General features: G+C 41.9%; 1 protein-coding gene across 3 annotated transcripts in view; it reads left to right on the top strand.

The window, feature by feature from the left end:
* The window catches only part of LOC308303301 (voltage-gated potassium channel KCNC1-like), a gene marked incomplete at both ends in the record, with an annotated part of 104,369 nt that extends 89,646 nt beyond the window's left edge, over positions 1-14,723 (top strand). For 2 of the 3 annotated variants that reach the window (XM_080747641.1, XM_080747639.1), the window contains one exon: positions 14,569-14,723. In XM_080747641.1, coding sequence (XP_080603767.1) covers positions 14,569-14,723 — 155 coding nt within the window. Of the gene's footprint in view, positions 1-4,939; positions 4,961-14,568 lie in introns of all 3 variants that reach the window. The other variant, XM_080747640.1, reaches the window with a different exon arrangement.
* Between the last annotated feature and the right edge of the window lie 1,192 nt (positions 14,724-15,915).

Genomic DNA, 15,915 nt, shown 5'->3' with positions numbered 1-15,915 from the left:
AATCAAAATCATTAAAATCACTAAAACGCTAGAAAGAAGTAAATGAAAACATTTTAACACTCATCTTTTCTTTTCTCTAATGACTATCTAACCCTGAACCCTTGTTGTAAAAAAAACAACAAAGTTGTCCTTTAAGAACTACTACATGCCATCAGTGTGACATGGCCATTGGGGTCTATATGTATTTTAATATAAGAGCTACATGTCATTCATGACTTTAATGCATGCAGATTGGACAAGACTTGCTGAAAATAGTCCCCGGAGAAGGGATTGATTTATGGACGAAATTCAAAGGTCTGTTCTTAATACAAACAGAATCAACAGCAGGGAATCTGATAGTGGGTTTATCAGCAGAAAGACCAGTCTCTCTCTCTCTCTCTCTCTCTCTCTCTCTCTCTCTCTCTCTCTCTATCTATCTCTCTCTTTTTTTCCTTCTTTTTTTTTGAATGGTCAGCAGCAGTGTTGAATGGACGGTGAGTCCTAGTCAATGGGTTAAATATGCCAGACCACGCACTTGCTGTGGTGGGTAGGGCTGCAACGATGACTCGTTTAATCGCAATCGAATCGATTATTCGGTTAGTTGCCAACTAATTTAGTAATCATAATCATCGAATCGACAATCGTCTGGAAATTTTTATTAATACCGTGCAGGAATATAGGGTAAGAACAACAATATGACTTGAATATTTCTTTTTAAATTGCATATTTAAAAAGAGAAATACTGTTACCCTTTAGCCTGACAAATGTGTAGCTATTCTTTAATCAGTATATGCAGTCAGAAAAAAATATTTATTTTGTGTATTTTATTAGAAACCTAATCAGCGGCTGAGCAAAATGGAATAAATTATGTATTTTTGAATGAATTATTCATCTTTAATGTACAAGAAAACTACAATCTAATGTACCGTATAAGGTTATAGCTAAATAAATGCCATAATCCGATTAATCGTTTAAATAATCGACCTGTCAATCGATAATGAAAATAATCGTTAGTTGCATCCCTAGTGGTGGAAGGCCGGAAGTCTCACTGGTTCAGGATGCTCCCTCTAGGTTTCAGGACCTAAATCAGTCCAACACATGTTATGGATTGTAGGCGTTGACTTATTATGCATATCATTATGCATGCCCACAAGAATTACAATTTCACTGAGGCCATTTTATCATGACCACACCAGACTTTATATAAATCACATCACGGTAGTATCATGCGGTATATATGTCACCGGATATAAGAGAACCAGCACATTCGAGACGCGGAGCACTCGTGATGCGGCACGGGGCGGAGCAAGCGGTCGCCACAACAACGTATTCCAGGCGGTGCGCCGCTCTATTGTCCACGACACTGCGAGCGGCTACCGAAGCCCCCCTGTATCCACGAAGCCCAAACGAGTTACGAGGCCCCCCTGGGTCCACGAAGCCCCAAGCGGCGCGAAGGCCAGCGGACCTTGGTCCTGCTCTTCGCCCCCGAGCGCCGCAGGCGCGAGTGGCCGCGAAGAGCGGGCCAGGGCCGCGCGGCCGGCGGAGCGCCGCGCGAGTTACGAAGCCGTGGTGAATGCAATCGTTATATTTATGCCCAGGCCGTAAGGCCTGGGCAAGCGCACGTTAAACGCCCTGTCCAAGTGACTACAATGGAGCTAATGGCTAGGCTAGGCTAGGCTAGGCTAGGCTAGGCTAGGCTAGGCTAGGCTAGGCTAGGCTAGGCTAGTAAATAAAGAGTAAACACTTCCGGTCTGCGGCGAGTTCAAAGCGTGACGTAACTCTCTTATCCAGTGGCTGACGTCGCCATCTGGTGGTGATTAGTGTGTGGTGAACGTCAAAACGAGTGCTCCTTGACAACTTTTACTGGTTTCTTGAACATACTGTAACATATACAGTACAGTCCATCTTCATTTTCAATGAAAGGCAGGCGTGCACCTTTGTTTATTCCGTTTTCAATCCGGCGTATGGTGCAGAGCAAGGGGCGTCACTGGGGGGGAACATTTGCAACTCAAATTACGCTTCTGGGGGGTTCTTGGAACTAAATATGTGGATGGAGGTCCGTGGCCAAATACATATCATTTTGGGGGTCCTTCACATGAAAAGGTTTGAGAACCACTGACATAGAAACATAGGTTTTTCAAAAAACCTTAGAAGGATTTGGAAATATTCAAAGACACAAATTTTCAGGATTTTCCCAAAATAGCAGATCTACAAGCTCTTTGAGCTTGTATATCTGCTATTTTTCAACAGTTAAAGCACAAAATGTGAGTGAATCCTTGGTACCCAGGGCCCAGAATTTGGTGCGACACCCCTGGTGCAGAGACATCTAGTTGGGCGCAAAAAGAAGCAGCAGATTATATTCAAGGGCTGGATAACTGGAATAAATACACTTCTATTAACCCGCTTTTGGGATATTTTAGGGCCTTTGTTTTTTGTAAGTATGTTTCTCATCATATCAACAATTGTCATCATCATCATCATGCTTCATTGTGCCTGTCTAATGCTGCGTTCAGATGGGCTCAGGCAAGCGGTAGACGGCAAACGGCACCACCTGCTGGACGGTACGGCAAGGTAGAACAAAATATGCCCGACGGAACGGTACGGCAACATTAAGCTCGCGCAAAATGAAAACGCGCGCTGCGGTGGTTGAGGTGGCTCCATGCTGCTCTCTCTGCTAGTGCTGGCTGATGTGTGTTCTGTGTGTGTTGGCGCTCTGCTCGAATTTGTCCCGTGAGATGGAGATACGTAACATCCGGTTCCAGATTCCGTCCTGTACCACGGTAAAAAGATAAATTAATTTAACTTTGAACGGCACGTCTGCCGTTTACCGTCACCGGTTTCGACTGCCGGACTACTGTACCGTTTGCCGTTCTACTCCCGTCCACTAAAATGACTTCCGGTTTGCCGTCTACCGCTTGCCTGAGCCCATCTGAACGCAGCATTAGTAGCCCATGTTGTTTCCTGGAGGGTGTGTGTGTGTGTGTGTGTGTGTGTGTGTGTGTGTGTGTGTGTGTGTGTGTGTGTGTGTGTGTGTGTGTGTGTGTGTGTGTGTGTGTGTGTGTGTGTGTGTGTGTGTGTTTTCCATGTGCATGCATGTACTAACCTGTGTTTACAGTCGATACCAACGTACGTTTCACAGTGTCTCTTCATCGCAACACTCCGCAAATATGTCAACCATGGCCAGATCTTTTACCAAAATTCGGATTAGAAAAAATTAGAGATGGGACGTTCGCGAACGAATCGAATATTTTGAACGGTGAAATGAACGATGGGATCCGGTTCGCAGGGAGCCGTTCCTTTTTTTGATGAGGGAGGGTAAATACTTTTTTAAGTAAAAGTATCAATACTGCAATGTGGAAATATACTCTGCCACACGTAGAAGTTCGAAATTGAAATGCACTTGAGTAAAAGTACCAAAGTATTGGTATCAAAATGTATTTAAAGTACCAATAGTAGAAAGTACTCATTATGCAGAATGTAACATTTCACAGGTTTTCCAATGAATAGAACATGGAAAAATCATGTGAAAATGGCAGATCTACAAGCTCACTTGTGAGCTTGTAGATCTGCTATTTTCAAATGGTGGAAATGTATACATGGGCCGAAATGTGTGGTTGAAGTGATTTGTAATTATAATCCAAATCTACAAAGTAACTAGTATGTAAAATGTGCCATTCTTTTGAACGGCTCTTCGAAAGTAACGGATCCCAGAGATCCAGCGCACTTCAAAGAGCATAAATCCCATCTCTAGAAACAATGCATAGTCTAGGTACATTTATGAAATATCTAATAACTTATATATAATGAACAAGAACATACACGATAACATTGGGTTGTTTGCCCTCTATAAGAGGTCCCAGGCATGTAGTCGAACAGTGTGGATTCTGTTGTGGTCCAGAGTCGATCATTAGATCTCGTGTAATCGGAGCTTGCGGCGTCTTCAACAAGTTGCCTATCTCATGTACGAATATGATACAGTATGACACCGTAACCTTCTGGTTTTCGAGAATAGCATCCGGACGGAGTCAGCGATTCCTGCACCGAAGTCTTTGACAACACAGCCTACAGTAAAGGTCTTTACATACTGGCGAATTAGCGAAGTGTCGCGAAAAAGCGACCTGAAAATGCGAAGAATTTGCCGTATAATATTTGCCAAATTAAATAAACGTATCTGTTGTGCGCATTGTTTGGGGCTGGCTCACACAACGCATCACATCACAGCAGAGAGGACAACACGGGTTCACGGGTTCACCGTTCCCCCGCAGACAGGCAGCTCGTAGCAGCAGCAGTGGTGTAAAAGTAACTAAAAAGTACATTTACTTGAGTACTGTACTGTACTTTGTACTTGAGCCCGATTTCCAGTAATTTCCTTCTACTCCACTACATTTCAGATCCTATATTGTATTTAATACCCAACTATTTATTTTAAGACATTGGTCTTTTTGCAGATATAAATGAGCCTATAATAAAACATACATAAACCATACTTTTACCAGTAAGACATTCGAGTAGCGTACGTTTTCCACCACTGACGGCAATACTAGCAAGCAGCCACACAGACGAGATGAAACGCAGAAGGAGAAACTCGGTTCCCCTCGCGCTCAATGCAGGGATGCAGGGATGGTCCCTCGACCATGATCTCTTTCTCTCTCTCTTTAAATAGCATAGAGTGAGCTTGCTTTGATAGAGAGAGAGAGGAGTTCGCCCGCGAACATTTGCTAAATTCGAAAGAAGAGCGAATATATAACAGCCACTTTTAAAGAAAAAGCAAATTATTTGCAAATTCGCAATTCGCTAATTCGCCCCCGGTCTGTAAAGACCTTAAAGCACTAAAACGCAGAAGTATTTTCAAACTCTAGTCTCGCGTCTCCGTCATCAGACCTGCACATTTTCCAGAACGTGTAATGTTCTTCTTGGTGACAAATCTGGCCAGAATATTTGTGGTTTCTCAGTCCCCCAGTGTGTGTGTGTGTGTGTGTGTGTGTGTGTGTGTGTGTGTGTGTGTGTGTGTGTGTGCGTGTGTGCGTGTGTGTGTGTGTGTGTGTGTGTGTGTGTGTGTGTGTGTGTGTGTGTGTGTCGTGCGTGCGTGCGTGCGTGCGTGCGTGCGTGCGTGCATGCGTGTGTTCCCCTCAGACCATTCATCCCCTCTGTGATTAACACTCATTCTCCATCCCATTCCCAGGCCGCCAGTGCAGTGCAAATGTAACTAAAGTCTGACAGTAGGTAGGTACGTACACCCTCCAGAGTGTAAATTAAGTGTGAATTTAGGTTGGTAATATTATGTCAACATCAACCACGGTTTGACAGGGGAGACTTATTACTTGGTTTCCCTGATGGGGAATCCCAGTGCGCACTTTTGCTCGACGCCCCGAGCCTTCTGGCGATGTTCGCTGCTTCACAGCGAGCAGACTCCTCTCGTAGGCTGCGGTGGCTCATCTAATAAGTCTGGTTTTCGGTACAGTATTTGTGTTATCTCCGCAGCAGGCTCTGTCGCTTAAAGCTACGGCCTGTGCTGTGTAACGTCTGTCCCAACGGAGAGCCTCGGTAGCCTCGTCTGGACTCGTCTGCATTGAATAACTCTTGTTGACATTGTCAACCAGTACTGTAGGTGTCCTGTCCGACACCAGTGTGGGCGAGTGGGCTATTCCTACCGGATCTGAGGAGAGGAGACGGCCATAGCTGAGTGCTTAGTGAGCTCGCCTGGGGAACCAGAGCCCCGGGTTGTCGCGGGTACGATTCCAGGCCAGGCTAGGGGTGGGTGATATGGAAAAATGCAATATCATGATGTTTTTACAAGCGTTATCACGATACACAATCTTATCACGATTCTTTTTCATGTTGGTACCTACAAGGTAACAAAAACTAAAATAAAATGGAGTAACAGAGTATTTAGACCAGTGGTCCTCAATGTAGGGACTCTTTGGGTTCCTTTCGGGAGGTCTAAATTGACCCTTACAAGTATGTAACTCTGACAGCATACAAATGAAACCAAATGGACCCTTACGGGTCCATTTGGTTTCATTTGTATACTGTCAGAGTTAAGGGGAGACAATGACATTTTAAAATTTGAGAACTACTGATTTAGAGCAAAATGCAGGTTTAAATGAATTCTGCAATGAATCTCTATTGACAATTCAACAGGATTTTTTATAAGGCTCCCTCATTGTATCGCGATATATATACGATATCTCTGAAAAGGCAGATGAAAACTGAAGTTCTACCTTGGGATAAGCTAGGTGTGTGTTGGAGCGCTGTGATTGGCCAGTAGTCAAAACGCTCTCGCCAAAACATTATTTACTATTCTGTCTCTATCAGGACGCAACTCGAACTGCGCTGCAGTCGGCTCAGTCGACCCTCACAGCGTCTCCGTCGTCAAAAGCGACGGTTTATTGGCCAAAACGGGGCCTCTCTGCTCAGATCCAGTAGGAAAAACACCCGTGAAGGAAGCAAGGAAGCTGCCCAATTTCATTCCAATATGGCTGCTGTGCATACAGCCTAACAGGGAGAGTACCTCTCCAACCACCGCAGATGTGTTGACATGCTGTACAATACAAATTGGTTAAAGTAACGTTATTCTTTAAAGTAAGTCACAGAGTGTAGCTTTAAGAACTGTGACTATTCACGCAGTAATGTCCAGAGTGTTCATTTAACACTTCGAGGTGTAACAATTCACCTGGGTGCCATTTTTATACTTTCAGCGTCAAATCAGCACTTGTGAATTGACTGTGCATATTGCAGAGTAGTACTGTCTGCAAAACCATAAGCCTTATAATATCTCCCTTGGGCAAGCGGGGATCCAGCTTTGGCTGAGCGGTCGGTGTCCCACGCGGGAGACCCAGGTTTGAATCCAGGCTGCCACATAGAGCTGCACAAATTTATGATTTATGATGATGTTTGGCTATGCTGTAGCTGACCAAACATACCATTTAAATGCCCGATGACAATCATCTTCCTCTCATTTGATGTTCATCAGCTTCATCAGCTTAACTTCTATGTGATGTCTTTCTCGTACGTGTTCCACTTGACATGTTGCAAATTGTTTGTACAGTATGTTCGACAGTGTCAATGAGAATCCATACTTACACACTTTAAGCACTAATAAGGCCCTCATTTAGGATATAAAGGGACGTACATGTTAAAAGTAACAGGGCCTCCCCGAGCGCTGCACTCTGGCTGCTCAGTGCTCCCTAGTATGTCAAATACAGAGGAGGAAAATAGCCGATCGATCTATAAGCACACAACGCCTCGCACCGCGACAGTGTTCTTTTTGACAGCAAATTTTGATTTTGTTTTAGTCATAGTCTTTTGAATAAAATGTAATTTAGTTTTAGTCATAATTTAATCAACTGAAAAGTTTTTGTTTTTTCTAATTATAGTCGACTAAATATCTTAAGATTTTAGTTGACTAAATCTACAGTTGATTTAGTCAACTAAAAATGCATTTTGGCAGCCCTTGATGGCATCGTAATGACTGATTTTACACTTGGTTGCGTGCTGAAAATAGCCGATCTACAAGCTCACAATGTGTCGCAGCGCGACGCGTTGTGAGCTTATAGAGCGCAACACCATAGAGAGCAACACCTGAGAGCAACCAAACATAAAATTACTTTCTCCTCCACTAGTCACTCCCTAACGTTTTAGTCTAGTTTTTATTTTGTTGACGAAATTGTCAATATATTTAGTCTTGGTTTTAGTCATCACAGCTCAGTTTTTATTTCGTTTTTATTTAGTTTTCGTCAGTGAAAAAAACAGCAGTCGACAATCATTTTTTGTCTTAGTCTTAGTCGACGAAATCAACACTGCACCGCGAGGCGCTGTGTGCTTGTAGATCTGCTATTCTCCCAAATGGACAATATAGTCAAATAACAATCAAATTAAAATCAAGTAACCTAAGCCAGATTGATGCTCTCTTAAGAATTTTATTTTGGATTGGTCTTCAGATGAAACCATTTTCTTCTCGTGTCACACTCGGAGGGCTTCCTCTTCCAGCCCCTAGAACCGGTGACGCGAGAGCAAAATGGCCATCATGTGAACAGGGGCGTCACACCAAATTCGGGGCCCCGGGTACAAGGATTCACTGCGGGCCCCCCATGAACGCCGGGTAGTATAACAAAGCTATGTTTGTGTAAGCTTGATAGAAGGGTTATCCCCGGCCCTGCTTTTTGAGCGCTGCAAAGTTTTGATGCATACCTCAAACCCAGAGGGCTATTCTTCGTCATTAGTCAAAGGTAGCGCGCACAACAAATCCTCAATACTCTCAGTAGTCCAGGCGTTTCGGGCAGTATGTTGATGGAATCGTGCACTTTATGATAGAAGCATGACATTTGGCACACAGTTAGAACATGCCATGTGGAACATTTTTGGCTATAGGGACATCACCGATTTGTCTTGGGAAACTTGTGGGAGCCAATCAAAGTTGACGTCTCATAGACTTTACTATAATAATACAAACAATAAATATGCTTTATGTAGCATGTGAGGGGTCAAACTTGGGGTTTGTCATAATTCTGAATCCAATGCAAGCATTTGTTTTGCACGAAAAACATTCCTTGGGCTAAAAACGGACCCCATAAAACTAGGGTTTAGTGACGAGTCGTCACTTTTCACAGTTTTGTGGGGGCTGTATTCCGGAAAGGAATGTTTGTCGTACAAAACAAATGCTTGCATTGGATTCAGAATTCCGGAAAAAAAAAACTAGTTTGACCCCTCACATGCTACTTAAAGCATATTTATTTTTTGTATTAATTTACTGTATAGTAAAGTCTATGAGACACCAACTTTGATTGGCTCCTACAAGTTTCCCAAGGGAAATCTGCGATGGCCCTATAGCCAAAAATGTTCCATATGGCATGTTCTAACTGTGTGCCGAATGTCATGCTTCTATCATAAAGTGCACGATTTGTGCACGAAACGCTCGGACTACAGTGCTGAAAGGGAACCAAAAAGCTGGCAAAGAACATTGGCGACAATTAATCCAAGTCGGAGACGGTATTGATTCCATCAGCTGAGAGTAACTTGTAACTTTTCAATTACCCTCAAATGAGCTGCGGGAACATTAGGGAGAAACAGTTAGGAAAACAACACTGTATTGAATTATTGGAACCGTTTGGGCCATCCTTTCCGAGCCCAAAGTGCTGAAGTGTTGGTGCTTAAGAAGATTGTTCATTGTACAGCCATTTAGACCTCGAAACTGTTTAAAGGTCATTTACATTATCAACACTCTGCCAGCTTTCTAATGTGAATGTCTATAAGGCCTTGCCAGTTCAAACCAGATTAAAAGCTGAATTTACTGCAGTAGTTGACACTTAGGTCAGATTAACAGTAAAGTAGCATGTTAATTTATTTAAGACAGGGTGCCGTACAACATGATCATCAGGAATTATGATTATACTTGGAGGAAGATTTCTTTTCAAAAAGGTAGAGAAAGTGTTAAAATGATTAAATATACCTGGTTGTCAGGTGGGTGGTGACCCATCTGAAGTAAGCCACACCCACAGTGTTGCTGTATGGTAAAAAAAAAAAAAAGGGGAGGGGATGATTTTATGATGTCATTAAAGCGGTGTATTTTGACCCAGAGGCTTTCAGGCTTTCAGGAAGAAACCAAACATAAACAGGGAAGATGTATTTGCAGATTATAACCACGCCTGGGGGTCTATTAGACTCTAATAATAATTAGAGTAATTTTAACTCCATAGACACATACAAAACAGAAGAAACTACAAAACTATAGCACCACCTCTTTGACTGAGCTTTCTCAAAGTGAAATGTCAGTATATTAAATAGCCCTTTTGATTCACACCGTTGTAAATATAAATGAAATGACTATATTAAATACACATAGGAAAGTATTGTAAAATATGCTCAAGGAGTATGTGAATCATTGCGGTCCTACCCTATGTTGCTACACTGTTTGTCACTAACGGTAAATATCTTAAAACGGCGATTAGAGCGTTTCAAAGAAACATATTTATACCCTTAACCACTTAAACCCTATTGTCTACTTAGTAGACCGGATAGGCCCCGCATCCTGTCTTCACTCTAAACTAAATATCTGGGCCAAAAATAGCCGTTCTACATGATCGGCTATTGAATAATGAATAATATGGCTGGGTTAAGTGCGGACCTGAGCATCCCTTCTGTCTTGTGGGGGGATTTATATCGTCGCTGCCGGGCCAGAAACCTTGTATCTCCAATATAGACCTGAACGCGAATCTATGTCACTTTAGATTTGAACCACTTTAACCCTTATTTTATGCTTCAACTATTAAAAAATAGGAGATATACAAGCTTGTAGATCTGCTATTTTTGAAAAATCATGAACATTTTGTGCAAGTCTGCTATGTTTCAAAAGTTAAAGCATTAGATAATTCTAGGCTAAGGTAGGTTAAACCTTCGATGTTTTCTTCGTAAATGAATGCCCTAATACAAAGTGGTGAAAAACGCACGCAGATCCACAATATCACAACTTTGTGAGCTTGCAGATCGATTTAAATTCAAGCTAATAATAATAATAATAAAAAAGGAATGGTTTTGGACATACAAGGTTCCCGGCTGACAGCAACGGTATGCTGTATAAGGGATAATGTACAGTACAGTACAGTACAAAAATGATTGATACATAGCAGAGGTCCTGCTTCGCCCAGAAGGGATTCATTTTCCGATAACGACTTCCTCGCTGTGCATTATGCCACTTATTACATGGCTACTTATGAACAAAATCAATGATTTGACATGGAATATTGATTCAAAATGATTATATTAGCTTACAAGCTTTGCTCCGATAGTGGCGTTATTGAGAGCGGCTGGCCATCCGCTATCAGGAAATAAGAGACCGCAACTGTGCCTCGATTGACCAATCGGAATATGGTATTCCGATAGCACAGGACGGCGACATAATAAAATAGATTAACCCATTTAGAACGGGTATTATTGTGTATCATTATTTTATGCTTTAACTGTTGAAAAATAGCAGATATACAAGCTCACAGCGCGGCACAGAGTGCCGCGCTGCGAGCTTGTAGATCTGCTATTTTTGAAAAATTGTGAAAATTAGAATTTTGACCCGATTCTATAAGTGTCTTTTGAATCCTACTAAGGTTTTTTGAAAAACCTATGTTTCTACATGTCAGCAATCTGGCCAGCCATCATCAAAGAAAAGGTCCTTTTCACTTAACTGGAGCTCAGTTAGTCTGTTCTTGAGAGACTACTATGTCAGTGGTTCTCAAACCTTTTCATGTGAAGGACCCCCAAACTGATATTTATTTGGCCACGGACCCCCATCTCAAATATATCTGGTTCCAGGGACCACCCCCAGAAGCAAAATTTGAGTTACAAACGTTCACTTTAAAAATACATATATTCGAAGATTTGCACACATTTTCACGACTTTTTCAAAAATAGCAGATCTACAAGCTTGCAGTGCGGCACTCGGTGCCACGCTGTGAGCTTGTATATCTGCCATTTTTCAATAGTTAAAGCATTCAATAATTCTAGGCCTAAATGGGTTAACGTGACATAGGAATATTCAGGTTTTCTCTGAATGGCGAAACTACTGTAGTCGAACACCAGGGAACAAAAGCTCGGCTTGTCCAACGCAGTGTCGTAGAAAAGGTTTATTGTGGTGTGCTGCTTCCACGCGGAAAAGAACAGAAAATGTCTTCATCAATATTTCACAGAGTTGCCAACAGGACTAATGTGCCTGAGCCAGTCAGAGCAAAAAAAAAAAGAGAGGACCTTTATTTATGGTGACGTTTAATGTACAGTGGTCCAGTTGTCACCGCCCCGCCACCGCGTGCACCGCAACGTCGCCTTAGGGAAGCTCCTAGTTTTCCATTTCAGCGAGAAGGCGCAAAGGTCATCTTATATTGTACTAATTGGTGTTGTTTTGTTGTCGTCTGTCTGTGACCGTGTTCCTTAAAAGATGGTTGGAGTTTGGGCCGCGAATACACTCTGTGACTCCGTGATTCAGCAGTCGTTGCGATAGATTCAATTCAATTAGATCTGCTTTAACGCATTGTCAACCACTGGAATCCCTATTCTGTTGGGGGACATTCGTCGAGCAGTGGTTTTCAACCTTTTTGATATCAAGGTCCATTATTTATTCAGCATTTGAGCCACGGACCGCCATTTGACGACATTTAGCCTCTCAGACCCAAAACTATTTTGCTGTCGCCGTATAAGATTTTGTCCACAATTCCATGCTGCATTCATGTGGTGCCATAGGAGAGATGACGGGTCAACCGAAATAACAATTCTCCCGCATTCTCTAACCGCGCAGACGTCTTGTAAATGAAGTAACGCAGGTGTTTAACGATAATTTAACTCATGAGAGCATAAATGAAACTAAATGGACTCGTAAGGGTCTCTCAAGAGTTAAAGATCCATAAGGGCCCATTTGTTTACCAACTCTCCATCATTTAGCTGGGGACCACCTGGAACCCCCTCAAGGACCACTGGTGGTCCCCGGACCACTGGTTGAAAACCACTGGTGTTGAGTAGACAGGGAAAAAAAGGCAATCCAAGTACAGTTGCTCACACTGAGACCAGAGGGTTAAGTGGCTGACACGCGCCGCGCTGCTCCACCCATTCTTGCTTGGTTCCGCCATTGTTAGGGCAGCAAATATACTACCTACCAATGGCGTTTCCTACTAACCCGACTCCGCCAGATGGTGGCAGCATTGAGTTCGCAAGTCAACTCAGTACCGCCACCATCTGGCGGAGTCAGGTTGGTTTCCTACTACACTTGACTCAACAGCACTTCAACATGGCACCTACAACCTCTGGCCACCGACACAGGGGGAGGGGGGGAGTTCAACGTTTGCATGCTTTTGTCCCGTGTGTTACGTACTTAAATATACAGAGGGAAATGACACATAGGTATAACCGGTTAGTGTATTATGTCCTCTTATGCAGAGGTGGAAAAAGTACTCAAGTATTTTACTTAAGTAAAAGTATCAAATATTGCAGTGTAGAAATGCTCTGTTACAAGTAGAATTCAAAATTGACTTGGGTCAACTATGTACTAGTAGTCGGTAGTTTAGAGTAGTCGTTATGCAGAATGTCCCATTTCAAGTTTTCAAATGTATAAACATCTTCAGAAAATAGCAGATCTAGCTATTTTCAAATGCCCAAAATGTATTTAGGGCTTAAGTGGATAATGTATGTTTTGTAAACTTACGGTTTCCAAATACTTGTAGTGGAGTAAAAGTGCAATATTTGGATCCGAGATGTAGTGGGGTAAAATTATAAGAACAAATATTAGAAATCTTAAGTAAGCACATTACTTAAGTAAATGGACTTAGTTACTTTACACCACTGCTCTTATCGTCGTTGTCGGGTGGAAACCCTGTATGTCCAAAACCGTTTGTTTTGCATTTATCATTTTAAAAATGATTTAAACTAGTGAAAACAGCCGATCTACAAGCACACAACGCCTCGCACCGCGAGGCGTTGTGTGCTTGTAGATCTGCTGTTTTCACTACTTTTGTGCAACAGCCTTGTATGGTGAAGCAGAGCTCTACTTTGCGAAAAGATTTACACATTTGAAACTTGGAGATACGAGGTTTCTGCCCGACAGTGACGTTATGCGTCATTTATGTACAAGTAGCTTCAGGATCCCTTGCAGAGCAGGATCTTGCCATGGAAGCAGCCTGTTTGATTGTGTGTCGTTCCCCACTGTATACACAACAGTGAACTGATCTCCATTACAGGGATGTGATTTACCCGGCAACTGGAAGTGATGTTGAATGTGACAGGGAGGTTGTTTTCGTGTTGGCCATATGAAGTTGTCCCAAAAAGTTGTTGCTCTATCTCCACTTGAACTTTGCATGTTTGTAGAAGTACATGAAATCAACTCAAATTGAAGACAATTTTTAAATGAAAGTAAATGAAAAAAACAACAAAAAAACGTCATCACCTATCAACCTTCATTTGGTCAACACGTGTCAGTCAGATCTAAATATGGTGTATTTTGCTACTGTGCTGTCTAATACTGTATGCTTCTGGCCACGTTGTTGTCTAAAACACCTGCACATACCTTAAGCATTTGTCTCCGTTTATATTGTAAAAATGTCGGGTGCTTTATTCAACTTGGCCGTCTTGGGTGTTAAAGTCCCTCGATATGTTGAAAACCGTTTGCCTTTCTGTTTCTGAGAAGAAGAAAAGAAATGAATGACATAAATCATAACTCGCATTTTCTTGTTTTGTCCTGTCCTGTCTTTTGTCTCTATGTGTCTGTCCTTGTCTGTCCTTTAAATGTCTTGTTATGATTTTACAAACATTCAATTTTTTTTTTTTTTTTTTACCCCCAAATTGTTCTATTCTCCGACATACGCCTTTTAATTTGAACACCATCTGATGACTCGCTCATGTTCATGTTTCAATACTATGTAACCCACCATTTAAACACTCAATCAACCTCAATATGGTCATTGAAACGTACAAACCTTTTTCTTTTACTTCATTTTGGACATGATACACAATCATAACTGTACACCAAAAAAATATATATATACAAAAATAAACCTTAATCCCACGGCTCAATCCAATGTTTAACTCTCGCCCCCCCACGCCAACCCCCACCCCCTGAAGCGACCGGCTATGAGAAATCTCGCAGCTTGAATAACATATCGGGAATGGCCGGGTCGTCCCTGCGCCTAGCTCCCATCACTAGCGCGCCCTTCGAAACCTACGAGACTCCAGGACAACTGCGCCGATGCAGATCCCCCATCCCCTCCATTTTGTAGCTCGAATAAGGGATGATGGGCCTCACCTGATAGGACACTGAAAAGATCCCGGCGGGATTAGCCGCGGACAAGAAAGCACTCATACCTCCATTAGAGTCGTACGCGAAAGCGCGACGCGCGGAAAGCAATAGCAATAACTTCAACAATGATCTTTGAATGTAGAGAGAACGACCTCTTGTCTTGTTGTGAATACAGTGGTTTAATGATGCATGCACCAGGTTAGCTGATGATGGGGTCACATAAAAAAAAAGAGTTTAGCTTTAAAAGAGAAATACATTTACGTTGAGTTCCTAAGAGAATTATATATATAAATGAAAAACATATTTGAAATGGGTAGGAAAAAGAAATAGGACATGGTTAAAGCTAAGTAATAAGGACATTATGAAAACACGTGCACAGTTAAAAACGTCATCACACTGAATTCACACTGAATGCAGTCCAGAGATATGAATCGTATGATAAAGAGTCAAATTCATTTAGCCAAAGAACAAAATACATTGTAGACTTATCGATGGTAAATAGTTTTGTTTTCTCCCCTTCTTTTTGCTTTGTCACCTGTGAATATTAATAATGTATGCACAGTATAGACACCCTTTTTTTTTCTTCTTTTTTTTTCTTTACCACTTTCGTTGTAATGCTGTGCAACAGGATTTTGTTGATCCGCAAAAGAAAAAAAATAGATTACGATTCCATGCTTTTAGGGGTAATTCAAACAGCTGCAATTTCTTCAACACACCATTCCAGCGCTTATTCATTTATGCTACGTCATACGTTGGTGGCGCGCACCGAAGTAGAGCAGATCTACAAGCTCACTGCAAGCTTAAGGAGCCATTTGTGGGTCACGGACACATTTTTATGGGTCCTTTATCTTTTTGTTTCCTACAATTTGTTTTTAATTATTATTATTTCAAAAATATTTTTAATAAACATTCCCCAAAAAAGCAATTTCTTTTCATGAATTAAAAACAAAATTCAGTGATTGTTTTCAGTAATTTCACGAAGACATCAAAGAAAAATCGAAGGAATTCCATAAATCACAAATGTTTCGCGACGTGTTGTGAGCTTGTAGATCTGCTGTTTTCACTAGTTTGGGTCCCAGGCAAATGTCTAATTTCTCAAGTTCTGGTTGCATTTGCCATATTGCTATTGTGATCCCAAACGAGCCCGTCGGAATTATAGTTACCTCACAGGA

This window comes from Nannobrachium achirus (genome assembly GCF_963921795.1).
Source record: "Nannobrachium achirus genome assembly, chromosome: 18".
Lineage (NCBI taxonomy): Eukaryota > Metazoa > Chordata > Actinopteri > Myctophiformes > Myctophidae > Nannobrachium > Nannobrachium achirus.
Note: the sequence above shows the minus strand (reverse complement) of the source record. Positions and strands in the feature narration are given on the sequence as shown.